At 45.1% G+C, this 18,845-nt stretch overlaps 1 protein-coding gene across 3 annotated transcripts in view; it reads right to left on the bottom strand.

Annotated features, from left to right (window-relative positions):
- Positions 1-18,845, bottom strand: part of CORO2B (coronin 2B) — a 129,519-nt gene that overhangs the window by 83,473 nt on the left and 27,201 nt on the right. Inside the window, exon 1 of one of the 3 annotated variants that reach the window (XM_044979510.1) lies at positions 5,406-5,427. The exons of the other annotated variants lie outside the window; for them this stretch is intronic. Within the exon in view, the coding sequence (XP_044835445.1) occupies positions 5,406-5,414 (9 nt within the window). The 5' untranslated portion in view covers positions 5,415-5,427. Of the gene's footprint in view, positions 1-5,405; positions 5,428-18,845 lie in introns of those variants that run through there. 3 annotated transcript variants of the gene reach the window in all.

Below are 18,845 nucleotides of genomic sequence, written 5' to 3' on the forward strand. Positions count from 1 at the left end.
GCTAGACTCGATCACGTATTGCTTAACAGGCCATGTTCCCACTGCTTTAAAAACAAAAGTGTGTGTTTTTATACCTTGGGGAAAGTAACATGCATGAGCATGGCTGAGATACCAACACAGAGCAGATCAGGCACTTTAGTTTTCTCGTGAAGTAAATTTGCCAAAGTCAACCCCTGGAGGAGGTATAAGGCTATTTATCTCACAGAAAAACTAAAGTGCCCAGTGTTTGCTGTGTTTTTACCTCAGGATAGTGTCCATTTGTTATTTATCCCAGAGGCAGAAAACGCACCTTGGCCGTGAAGCCAAGGCCTCAGTGAGTTAGGATTCAAATTCCCATTTGGTCCTTAGGCACCTTTGAAAACATTAAGCATAGAGCACATACAGCCCTAGATTTATAACAGCTCTGAAGAGCTGTCACTTGTTGAGCGCACACCACATAACATTTACTCTGAAACATTCCAACCAAGGAAACTGTTAAGTAATTAACACTTATTGTGCTATTACAAATGTACATGGGCGCTGTTCCTAATTAGTCAACGCCAGGAGATAATGAAGACAACATGTATTTGCAGAAATGTTCCAGTAACGGTCTCTTTTCAAGTTAACTTGGAAGACTTAAGTTCATGTTGCTGTAATAAAAGCTTCCATTTCATGAGCCATACAGGTAGTATTGTCTGCAAACTACAGTCAAATAAAAGGAAGTCTCCCCCCATCATAAACATGGCTAAGTCAGGGAACAAGCATGCTTTACAGGAATCTCATCAAGTCACAGCTACATTTGCTAGAGCTAGACAACCAAAATTAAGGGCCAAATTTGCATACTTAACTGAGGTCATAACAGGGTCTGAATATTAATTTTTTACCATGATTATTTACGCTAGGATAATTAACTATCCTCCACTTCTGTTTTCCTCTTGCAGTACAACAACCTATTGAGAGGTATTTCTAGATTCACTATCATTGTGGTGTCTTCCTTTGGAGTCTTCAACCAGAAGGAGGTTGTGATGGGTATGCAAGGCTATCAGGGGTGCTCATGAAATTACCTGGTGTCTTGATGCTGCAAAATCTGTTAAAGTATATGAATCCAAGGCAACCCAAATTTTCCCATTTCACTGTATTAGCTATTTAAGAGGATTTTCCAAATACCAAAATAATTGAGAACATTTAGTGTTTTGCATTTAATTAAAACATTGTGTGTGCGCGTGAAGGGAAGTTTGGCACATGCGAAAATCTGAAACTAGGTTCAGATGAAGTTTTTGAAAGATCTAGATCAGCTTCATTTCATACAGAACCTTTCACACACGGGATGCTTCACAATCCAACCTTGAAAATTCCTTTTGCTCACATTAAAGTATTTGGAGCTAATGAAGTTAGTTCAAAAAGATTTAATACATAGGCACATCTGATTCCTCAGCTTCATTACAATTCAGCAGCAAAGAACATCACTTTTTTGTAATCATAGAATATCAGGGTTGGAATGGACCTCAGGAGATCATCTAGTCCAACCCCCAAATGTACACGTTTAAGTTAAACACCATCAAGCCACAGAAAGTTTCAGAAAATCTACATACACAATTCCATGGCAATTCATAGCGCTGTGAAAAGATAGGGTATACAGAGCTGGAAGAACTTTTTGGCCCACACTTTGTGTGGTGGAAAATGCCAATTCAGCGACAGTAAAACATTGTGAATTTGTTTCAGTTTTGCCGAATTGTTCATTTAGAAAAATAACCAAAAAACTGAGATGTTTTGTTTTGACATTTACTAACAAAATGTTACAAATTTTTGGTTCGAAACAACTTTTGATATTTTCTTTCTGAATTTAAAAAAAAGTTAAAAAAATGCTCAAAATCTAAATGAAACATTTTGTTCATCCCAGAGTGTTTTAACTGTGATTCACCCGAAATTGAAAAAAAAAAAATTTCCAGTCAGACCTGAAAACTTTTAAAAAAACTTTTCAAAGTTGCTGATGATCTGAAAAATCAGCTAGTTAGTCACTCAGCTCTGTTGATATAGCCAGGGCACGTATCTACATATCCAACCTTAGCCTGACATTTTCTAGACTTTCTGCTTTTAAGGTCAGACCTTCACTCTAATTTTAGTAATTTCTCTTTTGTTAAAAAGGAATAGTAAACTGACCTGGTCAGTTAAGCAGTTATCTTCACTAATGTCTGTTAAATTTTCCAGATATCTACTCATCTATTTTTATGATAAAAAGGCGTGCTAGAGATCAGAGCCACTTTACGCTAACTTTAAAGACACAAGAGTCCATTAGCTGGCAGTCAGGCAGTTATAAATTACAGCCTATATACCATATCAGGGGCTTGTTGTGACATGATCATGCTGCGACCTTGGGTAACATAAGAGCTGCCGTACTGGGTCAGACCATCGGTCCATCTAACCCAGTATCCTGTCTCCAACAGTTTCAGGGACAGTGTACAGACAGGGCAATTTTGGAGAGATCCACCTCTATCTTCCACTCCCAGCTTCTGGCAGTCAGAGGTTTACAGTCACATCCCTAACCACCTGAGCTAATAGCCATTAATTGACCTGTCCTCCATGAACTTATCTTATTCTTTTTCCAACCCAGTTATACTTTTGGCAATCACAACATCCCATGGCAATGAGTTCCACAGGTTAGTTGTGTGTGGTGTGAAAAACTATTTTGTCTTGTATTAAACCTTCTGCTTTAATTTCATTGGGGGACCCCCCCTAGTTTTTGCATTGTGTGAAAGGTTAAACAACACTTTTCTAGTCACTTTTTTCCATACCATTCATGATTTTATAGACCTCTAGCATATCCCCTGGCTTAGTCATCCCTTTTTTCTAAGTTGCACAGCCCTAAGTTTTTCAGTCTCTTCTAATATGTAAGCCATTCCAAACCCTTGATAATCTTTGTTGCCCTTCTCGAACCTTTTCCAGTTCCACCAGACCCTTTTTGAGATGGGGCAACCAGAAATGGACACAGTATTCACGGTGTGGGGACACCATGGGTTTATATAGGGGCATTATGATATTTTCTGTTAAGACCCATTTTCAAAAGAGACGTAAGCTCCTAAAGGCCAGATTTTCAAAGGCATTTGGGTCCCTAAAGGTGTAGACAGGCACTTTGAAAATCCCATGTGGCTCCTAAGTAGTTTAGGCACTTTAACTCCCATTGATTTCAATGGGAGTTAGGCACCTTAGAAAATCCCACTAGATGCTTATTTTGCATCTTTAGGCCTCTTAGTACTTTTAAAGGGGGCAATCTTTTAAAGTCTGGCCCATAGGAGCCTACGTCTCAGTGAAACTCAATGGGACTTAGGAGTGTTTAAGTCTTTTTTGAAAATAGCATTTAGGTGGTTTTGAAAAAGTTTACGCCTCTTTACAAGGATACAACATTATATGGCTATGGCATGGTTTGTTGATCCTACCTACGCAGATGGGGCCCAGAGTATAACAGGATATGCTTAAGGCACATACAACACAATCACCACTTATGTATCAGGGATTTGCTTGTCTAAATCATGTACCTGAAGTTACAGGCAGATCTGTCTAATACCTTGAGCCCTGACCTTTTAAACAGGAGACGGCCACAGACAAGCCTCTCCCCCCAACCCAAAACATGCCCCAATCTGCCCATCCACCCCTCAGGCAAAGTCAGGGGAGAAGCGATGGCTCAAGTCACATAGATACAAGGATGGCCATGGGTTCTTAGCTGTGCATCAGGTAGTTTGTTATTCGAGACATTGCACCAAGTTTGATCACCAAGTTCTCTTTCTACTTTGTTTTTAATTCTGATTCAAGAAAACATCACAATAAAGGAAGGTTGTGCAGCCACAGAATTGTAACGCAGAGAAGTAGGAAATAGCTAAAAGGAGACACAGTATGTTTTCATTCCTATTCATTTATAAAGGCAGGTGGCTTTCCCTCTCTCATGTGTCTCAGATCTCAACTCAGACATTCTGCTCTAAGGGCGCAGGTCTCTCATTCACTCAACAAGAAGGCTGTCGGAGAGGGAAAGCAACATATTTCAATTAAAATTCACTGTGTGGAGCTGAGAGAATTTTGTCCTTTTTCCAGGCTGAGTCGATTCTTTGCATTCACTGATTGTTACCACACTAAAACCCTAGATAAAACCTGTGGCTTTTGGTTTAAGTAACAGGAAATAAGCATATTTTCAGCCCAAGGAGTTACACACACAAATGTCGATTGTAAGTTTAACTGGCATATTGGATGCAGAAAGTTCATGGCCTTGAGTTAAGGAATAGCCTAAGAATCATCAGGAAGGGAATTAAAAAAATCCTCTATAGTCCACTCTGGCCAGTGGCATGTATGTTTTGGCCCAATTATTTCTGAGTAGCGCACTAAACAGCCTTAGGAGTCTGTTCCAGAGAGCTGCTGAGCACCAACAAATGCCACTGGTGCCCAGGGGAGCTCCTGATGCTCAGAACCTCTTAGGATCAGGCCTTAACTGTAGCCCTTTATAAATGTTATTCACGGAGAAGTTTTACATTAGATGAATCACTCCTATCAACAGGGGACTCCAGCAAAAGCTTGCAAGCTATTAAAGAACAGTTGAAGTTGGATCAGCCTACCCAAGAGCTATCAGCAGAGAGCAATCACTCTAATCCCACTGCCTTATTATATTCAGACTGACAGCTTTTAAACTACTACTTTTTGTTGTAATTACACATTACCACCTACCCTCCTTTAAAGAACAAAGTCGTTCTAACAAACAACTGTCATGCTGTAAACCATTAGCAAATGGAACCACTTATGTACAGTACATATTATCTGACTCATATGCATCTAATTACGCTGCATATTGATCTGTCCAGAAAGTAACCGGACTGATAGCAGTAAGTAATGGAACACTTATGCAAGTTCTCAACTTTAAAAGTGCACATGCAAGACTTGTGCTCTCATTACAACTGACCTGCTCCTTTAGTATTTTTGCAAAGATTTGTAGCTCTCCTTTATAATTTTAATATAGTCCCCCTGCCAGCAACACTTTGGTCTTGCAAAGCTTCCAACCCCAGGTGGTAAGGTTACATTACATTGGTTTAAAGTGGTAAGTAGGATGCCCCAGCGTCCGTGAAGAGCTCTCTCTATACAAGTATCAGAGGGGTAGCCGTGTTAGTCTGGTTCTGTAAAAGCAGCAAAGAATCCTGTGGCACCTTATAGACTAACAGACGTTTTGCAGCATGAGCTTTCGTGGGTGAATACCCACTTCTTCGGATGCAAGAGGTGGGTATTCACCCACGAAAGCTCATGCTGCAAAACGTCTGTTAGTCTATAAGGTGCCACAGGATTCTTTGCTGCTCTCTCTATACAAAACACTTTGTGGCCCTTTGCATAAAGGGCAATAAGTGGTTAAAAAAGTTGGTTTGCATAAATTAAACAAGTTAATTTTCATGGCTTACTGAACACATTTCCAGCCACGTGACTGGAGCGCTTTTCTCTTTGATGAGCAGCTCAAGGCAGAAGGCAAACTGCAAAGAAAACAAATCCATTATCAGGTCATTGCCCTCTTTAAAAAATGATGGCTGGGTTTATTACACATACCGCTCTCATCAATACTGACAATAAAGAGTTACACACCTGGCATGGACAGTCCTTGAGAGAGTGGGGTGGGGTGGGGAGAGGGACTAACGGCCATTAAGAGATATGAATTGTAGTTACATGTTTGCCTCTTCAAAAACCCGCTAGAATTTATGATTCAGACAAAACAGCATGCCTCATTACAAAATAATCTGTCTATAATGGGAAGTCAAGGTTTCCATTAAAATTATACACAGCTTTAAAAAAAAAAAAAAAGTACAGTTCAGATTAATCAATAGTTTATAATGCCCGATAACATCTACAGTCGTAGAGAAAGTATTAATCAAACGGAAGAATTGAAGAGTTGAAGAACCATCACTCTTAAGGTACTGGCTCAATGGAGTCCAGCTGTGGGGGAACATGCCACTTTCAGACCCCAATTGCTGCTCATGGAAATGCTGAAAGCCAGAACACCCTTTCAGGCCGGTCTGGGCTGCTTAGATTCCAACCCATCTTTCATCTGAGGATCTTGAGATTAATTAAAACTGAAGCCTGTGTGAACAGATGGGAGAAGAGAGGGCTCGATTACCTTCTCGCACTGAATGACCCACAACAGGGGGCTCTGGGAGAGGAAGTCTGATGATCCTGACGTCGCCCAGTTCGGGCTTGACCAGGGCCGGCTCCAGACCCCAGCGCGCCAAGCGCGTGCTTGGGGCGGCGTCCCGCGGGAGGGCGGCAGGCGGCTCTGGTGTACCTCCCGCAGACGTGCCTGCGGAGGGTCCGCTGGTCCCGCGACTCCGGTGGACCTCCTGCAGACGTGCCTGCGGAGGGTGGACCTCCCGCAGACGTGCCTGCGGAGGGTCCGCTGGTCCCGCGGCTCCGGTGGACCTCCCGCAGACGTGCCTGCGGAGGGTCCGCTGGTCCCGCGGCTCCGGTGGACCTCCTGCAGACGTGCCTGCGGAGGGTCCGCTGGTCCCGCGGCTCTGGTGGAGCATCCGCAGGCACGTCTGCGGGATGTTCACCGCAGCCGCGGGACCGGCGACCACCAGAGCGCCCCCCGCAGCGTGCCGCCGTGCTTGGGGCAGCGGAAATCCTAGAGCCGCCCCTGGGCTTGACCCACCCCATAGAAGAAAACGCAGGGGCTAATGCTCCAATAGTGAAACAATGGAAGGTCAGAGCCATCCAGGCTTTGAATTCCAGCAGAACCCCCTCAGCTTCAGTGCCCCAATGCCAGAGACTCCCCCTGGCGATACCTGTCCCTGGGGTGGGGCCATTCATGGAAGAGGTAACAGGCCTCTGGGGATTCTGCCCAGGACTGGAGGAGGGACAATCTACCTCCACATCCCTCCCCAGCGTGGTCCTGCAGCAATGGGGCAGGAGGAGATGCACAAAAGGAGAGTTCCTCCAAGCACAGATCTAGGGAGCAGGATCAGACACAAAGAAGCCAGTTATTTGCCTAAAGTCCCTTAGGAAATCTATTTAAAAGAGAACCCAAGTCTTTTCACTCCCCATTCTTTAGTCACAAGATCGTCTTCCCTCCCACTATACAGTTTTTATTTAGTAGTGACTCAGATCCAAACCTGGAGCACAAAACCCACCACCCTTACAGAGATTGCAGTAGGACCAAGAAGAGGATTTTGATTCCCAGACCGGTCTAGAAAACAGAAGTGGTGACCATAACTCAAGTCTGTGGTAGGCAAGTACACTGCTGCTTCTGATAAAGCACTAGACAATATTTAGCTGGTTGTAGCATGTGAGTAATGAATTGGCTTTAATGGAGACATGTCGTATTATCCCAAGCATCCTCTACAATGGCCATCTTCTTAAACGGAACGGAGAGAAGGGAGCAAGTCAGAGGTGCAGGAGGCAGATCAGGGCAGCGGGAAGGACTGAAGTTTTAATGCCGTATTTGTCAGAATGCAAGACAGGATAATGTACTGGCATGGCACATTGCGAGACCTTTGCTCTTTACATAAGAAAAAACAGTATGCAGAAACTGCCCAGGCACAGTAGGGTCACACATAACCTAGTGTACTAAATATGCACAAACATGTCAGGCCTAGCGACAGATACATACACACCGCTGCTCTTATTGGTTTCTGGTGGCTTCCAAAAAGCAGAACCCAGTGAGCACCACTAGCAGGCTCACAAACTATTTAGAAGACTCCTCCCCTATTTAGTCAGAATTGAAGTTTCCATATTTTAGGAGTTGGCTTTACTCTCTCCCGCTGAAGTCTTGTTTCCATGTCAATGACCAGTTTTCCTTCCTCAACACTAGGGGGAATCTACTCTTCTGCAGGAAGTTATATAGATTCATTAGGTGAGAAAGTGCTATTTTATATACAGTCATCATTTGTACATTGCTCACTGTATACATTTAGAGCTAGACAAGTTTTCTCCAAATGGATTTTCTGCCAGAGGAGACTGCCGGGAGTGCGTTTTGGAGGGAATGACTAAGACTCTGGCATGCTCGTTTTCATATCACAAAGTCAGACACATCTGAAAGAAAGTTTTAAGTCTGACAATGTTTTGGATTCCTATGGGTTGGATGAGAAAAGAGACTTTGTGCTAAATTTTTAGTGTCCTCATAATCGTATATTCTATATAAAATCTCAAGATTTTTTTTTTCATTAAAAAAAATTATCCCAAGGAAGACCACACCCAAAACAGAAGTCATTGCATCCCGCCAAGCTGAAAAGCTTGAGATCAGACAAAATTCCTTGGCTTTTTAACATGGAACCAGCGTTTATTGACCTAGTACCACTGGCCTAGTGGCACACTGGGTGCCTCATTATTTTATTTTAGTTTAGAGAGGTAATGAAATCAAGAGGCAAATCGAAACACCCACAAACTCTGAGGAAGCCAGGGCCTAATCTGTTTGGCAGATGGCACTCTGTATTCCCCAGCTACTGCAAATGTTCACTCCTGTTCACAAGAGTAGAAGCTGTAAGATTTTGTAGTTACAAACACAGCATTGCCAGTGCTTGGGACTTTATCCCAACTCACGATATTGGATATTTCACTCGGTGCCCCTTGGATATTTCACTTGGTGCCCCGGCCTCTTAAGCCAGTTACATAAAAATCTCAGTGGTCATTTAAAAGAAAAGGTAAGTTTCTAGCCTTCATGAGTGTGGGAAAAAGCTTGAAAACATCACCCAACTGCACTCCGAAGGCTCAACAACCAGAAGGCAAATAAAAAAATGTTCTCAGACTTGTGATGGCAGGGGCGATCACAAAGTTGCATGCAGTAGCTCCATTCCCTGCGCTCCTTAAGTCTCGCAGTACACCACGAGGTACCTTCAGCATGTTTTGCATTCTGCAGTTAACTTCACCAGTGAAGTGGTGAAGACCAACTGGAGTGGCATAGAAAAGCGCAGTTTGAAAGACCACGAGACAAGAACTAGAGTATCCAGCATGGGAACTGACAGAGATTTGGGAGAGTGTATGGAGAAAAATAAATCTTATGGGAAAGAAGCCAAGTATCAGGGGGTAGCCGTGTTAGTCTGTATCCGCAAAAACAACAAGGAGTCCGGTGGCACCTTGAAGACTAACAGATTTATTTGGGCATGAGCTTTCGTGGGTAAAAAAACCCGCTTCTTGATGGTTTTTTACCCACAAAAGCTTATGCCCAAATAAATCTGTTAGTCTTTAAGGTACCACCGGACCCCTCGTTGTTTTTAATGGGAAAAAAGGGTATTTTCCTGTTCTTCCCTGGGGTTTAATCCCCATTTAAAGTTGGCCTGGGATAAGAAATCAAGTCATGTTTCATATAAAAGCTGATTTTATTAAACTGAATCTAAGCTCTGGCTGAGACAATGGCTTTGTACACCATACAGAGCACAGAACAGCAGCCTGCCAAAAGCCGCTGGAGCGCAATCTTTGTCACAGGCAGACTGAACAAAACCCTTCCCCTCCTGCTTGTATCAGACCACATTCAAACCTAAAGCAAGTCAGGAGTCTTGTCCGCACGCCAAGTGAGCATGGACCTTGTCAGCTTCACTGCATTCAAAACAAATCACGAAAAGCCACTTCTGGCTGACTTTGTTCTATGTTTATATTCTAAGCTGATCAAAAAAGCTTTGGGGAGGCAAAAATTTAACTTGGCTTGACACAACCAGCAGACCATTCCAGACAGATTATTTCACAACCATCGTGTCAGCACCGGAGCAGTATGGAGAGGCTGCTGCTGGAGAAAGTTGTGCAAACCAATTTGCTTAGCTGCATAAAATTCAGTATTCAGAGCAGCAATTTAACAGAGCCAAGATGCTAAGTAAGTGCCGGAGGAAGGTCAGGCATGGAACCCAGAAGAAAACTACTGCAGGGGCAGATGAGGCTTTGCCTATATAGATGTAATAAGTAGGATGCTATTCAAGAGGCTCATGTCAAATAAGCAGCAGAAAGTAACTTGGCATGATCCCAATGCAGTCAATACAATATGCCAGTTCCCAGCCATTGGTGATCTGCCCTGGGGAACTGGAGATAGAAGGGAAGGGAAGGCCTCTTCAGTGAAGCTGACAATTGCCATTTTCACCAGCTGTGGATGTTCCCAGACTTGAGCTAGGCGTTGAGCACAGGCATAGCCCAGTGCCGGATAGCGACATGGTCTCCCTGAGGAGATGAGCTGGCCTCTGACGAGGACATTTGTGGGACAGCCACTTGCATAACAAAACATTCAAGCCCGTGTAATTATCAAGGCTGCCACTTTTCAAGCTACTAATTTGAGAGGGCTGGCTCTGAGGGAACAGGGCTCCGGGCTTCTGTTGGTTCCTCACAATTGCACAATCATTTAAATACAATTTGGGGGTCTAATATGGTCATTCTCAAGAAATTACGAGATGCAGATACTGAATTGCATCAGATACTGCTTTATTCAGAAGTTAGACCTGAGACCAGTCTGTAAAGGACGGCCTGGCAGATCTCTTCCTGGCATTTACAATGTAACAGGTGGCAGGGCTTGGGAAGCTTACCAAACATCTATTATACCCCCTGCCATTTAGAGGAATAAAACAAAGGTGCATTGTAATTAACTGCAACATCAGCCATCTTTTCATCTTTAAAAGTCCAGTTTACTGTGGCCCTGATTCACGCAGGTGACAAATCTAGAGTTGCCACCTGTCCGGTTTTCACCCGGATAGTCCAGGTTTCAGCTTGTGTGTCCGGGTTTCCACTTGACAAGTCCTTGTGTGCATTTTTTTTATCTGGGGGAGAAGAGGCAGCACCGGGGTGGGGTCTTGGGTGGGAACAGAGGGTCCAGTTAACAGCCATTAGAAAGGTGGCAATCCCAGTACTAGACCTGTAGGTTCCAATGGAATGACTTGCATACTTGAAGTTATGCCCATGCTTCAGTACCTTGCTGAAGAGATGGCATGTGTCTCTTGTTATAACTTCCACCCTTCACTTCTCTTTCTTTCATCAAAGGAGCACACATCTCCCTTCCCACCTCTTCCCTGTTGTACTCTTTCCCCACACTATGTGCTCTCTCTGTCCCCCCACCCACCCCCTTCAACCCAAAGTCTCTCTTTTTCCAATCTACATTTTTACAAGCAAGCGCCATATATAAAGGAGTTGGGGGAACGGGTGAGAGAGATGGTGTATCAGACAGGTTTACACAGAGCACTTAGTCCTAGATTTTTATGGTTTGTTATTATCCAGAGGATGACATATTGTGACGCCAGTGCCATGGTACATGAGTCAGAGCAGAGGCTCTCAGGGTACGTCCACACTACCCACCGGATCGGCGGGTAGCAATCGATCTATCGGGGATCGATTTATCGCATCTCATCTAGACGCGATATATCGATCCCCGCCGCGCTCCCCGTCGACTCCAGAACTCCACCAGGGCAAGCGGCGGAAGCGGAGTCGATGGGGGAGTGGCAGCCGTCGATCCCGCGCTGTGAGGACGGGAGGTAAGTCAAAATAACATGCATCGACTTCAGCTACACTATTCTCGTAGCTGAAGTTGCGTATCTTACATCAAACCCCCCCAACCCCCCAGTGTAGACCAGCCCTCAGACTCAGAGCAGCCCTCACCAGGAGAGAAGTCTAGCAGAGCCATAGGAAAATGACCCTCCCGGGACTCTCGGCAGGGCTAAGGCGCGCACGTTCATGCCCAGACGACCCAGTTTAAACACCAACACATCCAAGTAAGAGCTCAATCCAAGACATCACAAATCAGCTCTTGCTCTCAGCCTCAGAAATTATTCTCCCAGCCATCACAGGGAGCCAGCCACACATTTCTGAGCTTCTTGTCCCGGCTCTCCATTGCAGATCTGCATTTGTGCTTCAGCATTATAAACTATAACAGAAGTGTTGGGGAAGAGAATCTGGCAGGACAGTTCTTGCACTGACACACACTAGACCAGGGGTAGGCAACCTATGGCACTCGTGCCGAAGGCAGCACAAAAACTGATTTTCAGTGGCACTCACACTGCCTGGGTCCTGGCCACCACTCCAGGGGGCTCTGAATTTTAATTTAATTTTAAATGAAGCTTCTTAAACATTCAGAAACCTTATTTACTTTACAAACAACAATAGTTTAGTTATATATTATAGACTTATAGAAAGAGACCTTCTAAAAAGGTTAAAATGTATTACTGGCACATGAAACCTTAAATTAAAGTGAATAAACAAAGACTCGGCACACCACTTCTGAAAGGTTGCTGACCCCTGCACTAAACTAATGACACCCTCTAGAGTAGGGTATGGATGCAGCTCTTCAGTAGCACTGCACTTAGGGCCAATCCTGCAGTCACCGTGCAGCCAAAGCGGCATTGATCTGCCTGCAGAGAACTGCAAGTTCAAGGCCGGTCGTTTAATAAGTTTTCTCAATGTTCCTGAACATGGAGACATCACAGTTTGCAGCTGCCTCCTGCCTTGTTTAAGCCACGCTCCTCACAGCCCTTCATGCAAGCAGCATGCAATGGAATAATCTCACTTACAAAGCACATATAAGATCTGTCACATGACACCAGTCTGCCCTTACCCGACCCTGAATGCTTCACCAGACTTGCTCCCCATTTCAGTGGTATTAGCAAGCCGCTTCCGACTGCGAGCCCACAGGTCTTCCTCTCTCCGTCCCGCGTGAGCGACGATCCCTCACCTGCACATACAAACCCCAGGCTCATGCGCCGCCCTGGAGTGATGCAGTGTCAGTCAAGAGGCTGAGAGGAAGGGGAGAACCAATGCCATGGTGGGGTTGAATGCTTTGCCCCAGCAAGGGGCAATAAGACAGAAAACCTTTTGAGGAACTGCGGGGCCGGGGAGGGGGAGAGGACAGGGTGCTCTCCTGGACCCACAGGAGGTGAAGAATCGAACCAGCGCAGTTCGGGCGTCATCTTTCTGCCACAGTTTAAAGGTTTCCAAGAATGGAATTGGTGGGGGGGGGGAGGCAAGCCTCCTTCCTTCCCTGGCTGATGGAAGGGACGAAGATAGACCCTGGTTTGCAGCATGCAGGGGTCTAGCCACCCTTCACCTGCATGCCCACGAACAGGCAACTCTTGCTGTCGTACCGACAGGCTTGTGTGTTGTGGTCATGGGGGTGTGGGTGCCCCTCGCTCGGGGAGAAGGGGTTTCCTTTTTCCAGAGCTGGCCAGCTACTCACTCTCCCCTCCTTTCCCTTTGACCTCTGCCAGGAAGTGGCTCCTGTGACCAGAGGCAGGGTCCTCCCCTTTTGGGAGTAGGGCTATAGGGGTGCGCACAGCTGTGTGGTACAGGAACGGGCAGGGCCCATCCCTTAAGAGCAAACGGACCTCTGAGGTTTGAGTATCTACTGCAGGGACTCATGAGGTGAGAGAAGGCCTGGCTGCAGAGCCCCACCAGGGGCTGCCGACAGCCACCGTTCAGGCACGTGGCTTGTCCTGGAGGCTTTGACTTTGCCACTAATAAAAAAGTTGTCTTTTTCTTTAAAAATAGTCTTCATGGACTGCAGAGGTGGTAACAGGACACTTCACCTTGAATAGCCCTTTGAAACGTGTTACCCGTAGGTGCCGAGTCCCTGGGCACTCCAGGGCTCAAGCACCCACTAAAAAAAGAATTAAAAAAAAAAATAGGGGGTGCTCCGCCCCGAGGCCCTGCCACTGCTCAGCCCCTTCCCACCCCCTGAGGCCTCACCTGTGCTCCGCCCCGAGGCCCCGCCCCTGCTCCACCTTGTCCCCAAGGCCTCGCCCACTGCTCACACCGAGGGGGGGGGGGCGCGGAAAGGAGCCCCCCCTCCCCCCGGCAAAAAGAAAAGTCAGTGCCTGTGGTTAACCACTTATGTTAAACAATCTGTTCCGCCTTATATTGAGCTGTGATGCTCCGAGTGCCTTTCCCAGCCCTGGAGAAGAGCTCCGTGCAGCTCGAAAGCTTGTCCCTCTCCCCAACAGAAGCTGGCCCAGTAAAAGATGTTACCTCACCCACCTTGTCTCGCTAACATCCTGGGACTGACACAGCTCCCACAACACGGCATACAGGCAAAAGCCACAGCCAGCCAGCCCAGCGCCTGAGGGACTCTCTTCAGTGCCACCCAGGAGACCAGGGCTTGATTTCCAGTTGTAGGCTTGCTTTGTGCTCGTGCTCAGTCCTTCCGATGGGGCCTCCCCTCACTCATCAGCGCACCCCTGGAGCGACAAAGGCAGGGGACCTCGGCTGGTGGAGGTGTCATGGGGCTGCAAGGGGAGGAAGCGCCAAAGGACGTGGAGGATGTAAAGGAGAAATGCAGGGAAGGAGGTGCAGGAGAATTCCTCTCCCCACCACATGGCCTCCAAGCTGCTGCTGCACAACGTGTCTGCTTCCTGCGGTTCATCCTGCATTACTAATGACTGACAGTAAATGCTTTAAATCCTGCTGACAGCTCGGAAGGAGCTTTTAAATGTAAGTGTGATCATTACCACCTTTTCTAAAAGCTAACATGGAGAGACACGTTGCTACCTAAAGACGAGTTACTGTGTCTGATGTGGGGAGTCTTTTTTTCCTCTGCTCCATATAATCATATTGTCAAACAGACTGACTGTACAGTGTAACGTTCATGGAGGAGAGCAGGACAGCTACTGGGCCATAAACTTTGCACTGGTGGAGGCTAACGTACAGATGGAAAGATACAGCATCAGTCTAAAGGAAGAGGGAAGCTCCCCCTGGGCCCCCAAATCAATAGCCAGCTACTCACAAGCCAAAAAACCTAGGCCAACCTATTTTCTATGAAGGCAACCAGTCAGTGCTGCCAAACTGAGTTTGCCAGCCCCTTTTCCATTGCATTTGTCCATTTGCCCAGGAAATACTATTCAGCAGGGCTGGCACGAAAACATTTCTGTTTTTGTGAAAAAATGTTGATGCTTCAGCATTTGTTCTCATTCTGATGTGCAACAACAACAGAGACCTTGTGGAAATTTTTCCCATGAAAAGGAGAAAGAGACCCACCCCAGGCCAGCCAATTGCCTGGCAGCATGGGACTCATCGGGCAGGAGACCCCCAGGCTCCGTATCAGGCAGAGCACAGACGTGAACCTTGGTCTCCCACAGGCCGAGTGCCTCCTTCATGTACATCCCGGGCCTGAGAAAGTTGTGTCAAAACAGCTTTTTTGATAAAAGTTTTATCAAAAACAAAAAGTTTTGGTTTTGATAAATTCCCAAGTCAGCTTCAGTGTTTATTTCTACAAAGCTTGTAACTCTTTTGATTTAGTTGGGGTTGGTCCTGCTTGGAGCAGGGGGTTGGACTACATGACCTCCTGAGGTCCCTTCCAATCCTAATCCTCTATGATTCCGTGATTCTTTGGGGGTTGGTGGGAGCGGGTAAATCGCTGCTGCACTCATTTGTGTCCTGCAATTTTTGAAAAGCTCCAGGAGAGGCTAGCTGCACAACATTCGTGCTTTGTTTTAACTTCTCTGTACTACACTTTCCATTTGTAGCGTCAATTCTAGGGGAGAAGGATTAGAAGTTTAATAGTATTATTGCTCCTTTCATGTCATTTGAAGAGAAATCCTTCGGACTGGCAGCGGAGGGCACTCAGCAAGGCGAAGAATCTGTCACAGTGACACCTCTGTCCCCATTCTGCTCTGAGTGCCCTTCTGGCTACAGCACAACACTCAGTGCTTTGAAAATCCCAGCCTTAGGTATTGTCACCCGCCGGCCTCAAACGCGCTTGAGTTCAGAAGCATCCACCAAACTGGTTCAGTCCAAGTCTAGCCCAACAACACAGGTCTCAGGAGGGCTTCTTGCCCTTATCTGTCTGGGAGTGGAACCTTGCAATGCTTCCATCCTCAGACCGGGACTGGGTACGCCCGGCAGGCCAAGCTAGGGTTTGGGCACCCATTTTTCCTCCCTTCGGAAACCTGTGACCAGTGACATAGTGACCAATAGCCTCCTTAAAGCAAAGTATTTCTATTTAGCAGTTGGAAAATAGCAGAGCGGGAGCAGGAAAAAAAAAGGCTGTGCTAAAATCCCATGCATAGTATTAGTCTCATCTCTTCTTATTCTTCACTACCTGCTAAGTTAGATGGACTTTCCCCTGCTTCAGTGCCAGGAACAGAACAGAACCAACTCGCATTCTCTGAGCAATGCGGAGATCTTCATGTGTGCTCTGTCTGGTCCTCTGTAGCCCCCGCTTCAAATGGGCTTGGGTACCGCCCACAACCCCAGATTACAGCCATTAAGGCTACTAGCTCTGACATTGCTTTTTAGTGACCTTGAAGTTTAAGCTGCTGGGGACTATTGAAAGTCTGCTATCTCAGCGTTTCAGGCTGGGTCTCAGGAGTTTTGGACCAGTCAGGAAGGTAAGCGTGAAACTAAAATGAAATGTTGGGCCATGCAGTATAAAAAAGTCCCTTTTACCTACAGTATTGCCTAGCTTACATTTCCAGTATATCCAAAATAAATAACCTGCAACCTTTGGTATAAAGCGGACAGACACCAGCAGGGTAGATTTGATTTAAATCAATTTGATTTAAATCACTAGTCAGGAAGACTCGATTCAATCATGGATTTCTACATAAAAGTGTGTTTTGGATTATGCTGCTCAAACAGTTTTACTTTTGTTTCTACTGCCTGTTCCTCCCTTCTCACATTTATCTCCAGACTTCTTCTCCTTGTCCAGATCTATCCCCCCCCACAAATCTTCTATTCATTGAACTTTTTTAAACTTTGCACTTTTAGAGAGAGGTAAGGGATTGACTCTGTGTACACAAATTTGCAGAGGAACAATAGGGTTAAGGTCTGTTATTTCTCACCTCTCTATATTAATTTATTTAAAAACATTTTTGCTGTTAACAAGCATGTTATCTCTGGAGACACAAATCCACAGTTTGAGAAATGCAAAACTAAGCATCTCTGAATGATGGTATCTTCTAGACTGAGTCCCATTGGGTAGATAGAAAGATTAACCTAAATAACCTATACAGAAGCCCCTGGGACCCCATAAAATTGGGTCCCTAATCCATGAACTATTGGAACTCATTTACAAAACTTTTCTTAAACATTAAATGAATATATTGCCTCATATTATAGAATTAGAATTTATAACTCCTATTCCATGATGAGATATCTTTGAGCTATAATGTATCTTAATTAAAACCATCTTTAGATTTTTTTTGAGAAAAAAAATCCAATTTTTTTTAAATCATTGATTTTTATCCACCCTGGACACCAGCCTACAGGCTTTCATGGCAAATTCAGCAGTAGGAGGCAACTGAAGCTTTCAGTGAAAGTGCTGAATGTCACATCAGCACTTCAGTTTGGGGGGTTAATTTTACTTTGAGAGCTAAGTTAAATATTTAATAGCATCAGGTTGGACCAACCCTGGCTTAGACAGCCAGCTTTGTCAGAACCTGAGTCCTGACCTGCCATATGCCTGCCAGTTTAACCCATGGTGTTCCAGGGCTCAAGGACACTGTATGGCATCTTTGAGAATTAACCCCCCTCCCCCCCACGCACACACACACACACACACACACACACACGCCCTCCACAGAAACAAGATGCACCCCCAACTCATTTTCCCTACTTGCGGGCAAATAATCAGGATTTCATCCATGCTCTCCAGAGAAGGAAGGAAACTAAAATGCAAAATCACTGCACCATCTAGCGTCCCACTCCACACTACATGTAACCCAACATCTAGCCTCTTACAAAAAGCACAAGCCAAGTTAGGGGTAAAATTGTAAAATGCCAAAAATCGCTTTCTTATTATTTATAGACAAGAACATAAGAACATAAGAAAGGCCGTACCGGGTCAGACCAAAGGTCCATCTAGCCCAGTATCTGTCTACCGACAGTGGCCAATGCCAGGTGCCCCTGAGGGAGTGAACCTAACAGGCAACGATCAAGTGATCTCTCTCCTGCCATCCATCTCCATCCTCTGACAAACAGAGGCTAGGGACACCATTCTTACCCATCCTGGCTAATAGCCATTTATGGACTTAGCCACCATGAATTTATCCAGTCCCCTTTTAAACATTGTTATAGTCCTAGCCTTCACAACATCCTCGGGTAAGGAGTTCCACAAGTTGACTGTGCGCTGCGTGAAGAAGAACTTCCTTTTATTTGTTTTAAACCTGCTGCCTATTAATTTCATTTGGTGACCCCTAGTTCTTGTATTATGGGAATAAGTAAATAACTTTTCCTTATCCACTTTCTCAACATCACTCATGATTTTATATACCTCTATCATGTCCCCCCTTAGTCTTCTCTTTTCCAAACTGAAGAGTCCTAGCCTCTTTAATCTTTCCTCATATGGGACCTTCTCTAAACCCCTAATCATCTTAGTTGCTCTTTTCTGAACCTTTTCTAGTGCTAGAATATCTTTTTTGAGGTGAGGAGACCACATCTGTACACAGTATTCGAGATGTGGGCGTACCATGGATTTATATAAGGGCAATAATATATTCTCAGTCTTATTCTCTATCCCCTTTTTAATGATTCCTAACATCCTGTTTGCTTTTTTGACCGCCTCTGCACACTGCGTGGACATCTTCAGAGAACTATCCACGATAACTCCAAGATCTTTTTCCTGACTCGTTGTAGCTAAATTAGCCCCCATCATGTTGTATGTATAGTTGGGGTTATTTTTTCCAATGTGCATTACTTTACATTTATCCACATTAAATTTCATTTGCCATTTTGTTGCCCACTCACTTAGTTTTGTGAGATCTTTTTGAAGTTCTTCACAATCTGCTTTGGTCCTAACTATCTTGAGTAGTTTAGTATCATCTGCAAACTTTGCCACCTCACTGTTTACCCCTTTCTCCAGATCATTTATGAATAAATTGAATAGGATTGGTCCTAGGACTGACCCTTGGGGAACACCACTAGTTACCCCTCTCCATTCTGAGAATTTACCATTAATTCCTACCCTT

This window comes from Mauremys mutica, chromosome 11, assembly GCF_020497125.1.
Source record: "Mauremys mutica isolate MM-2020 ecotype Southern chromosome 11, ASM2049712v1, whole genome shotgun sequence".
Lineage (NCBI taxonomy): Eukaryota > Metazoa > Chordata > Testudines > Geoemydidae > Mauremys > Mauremys mutica.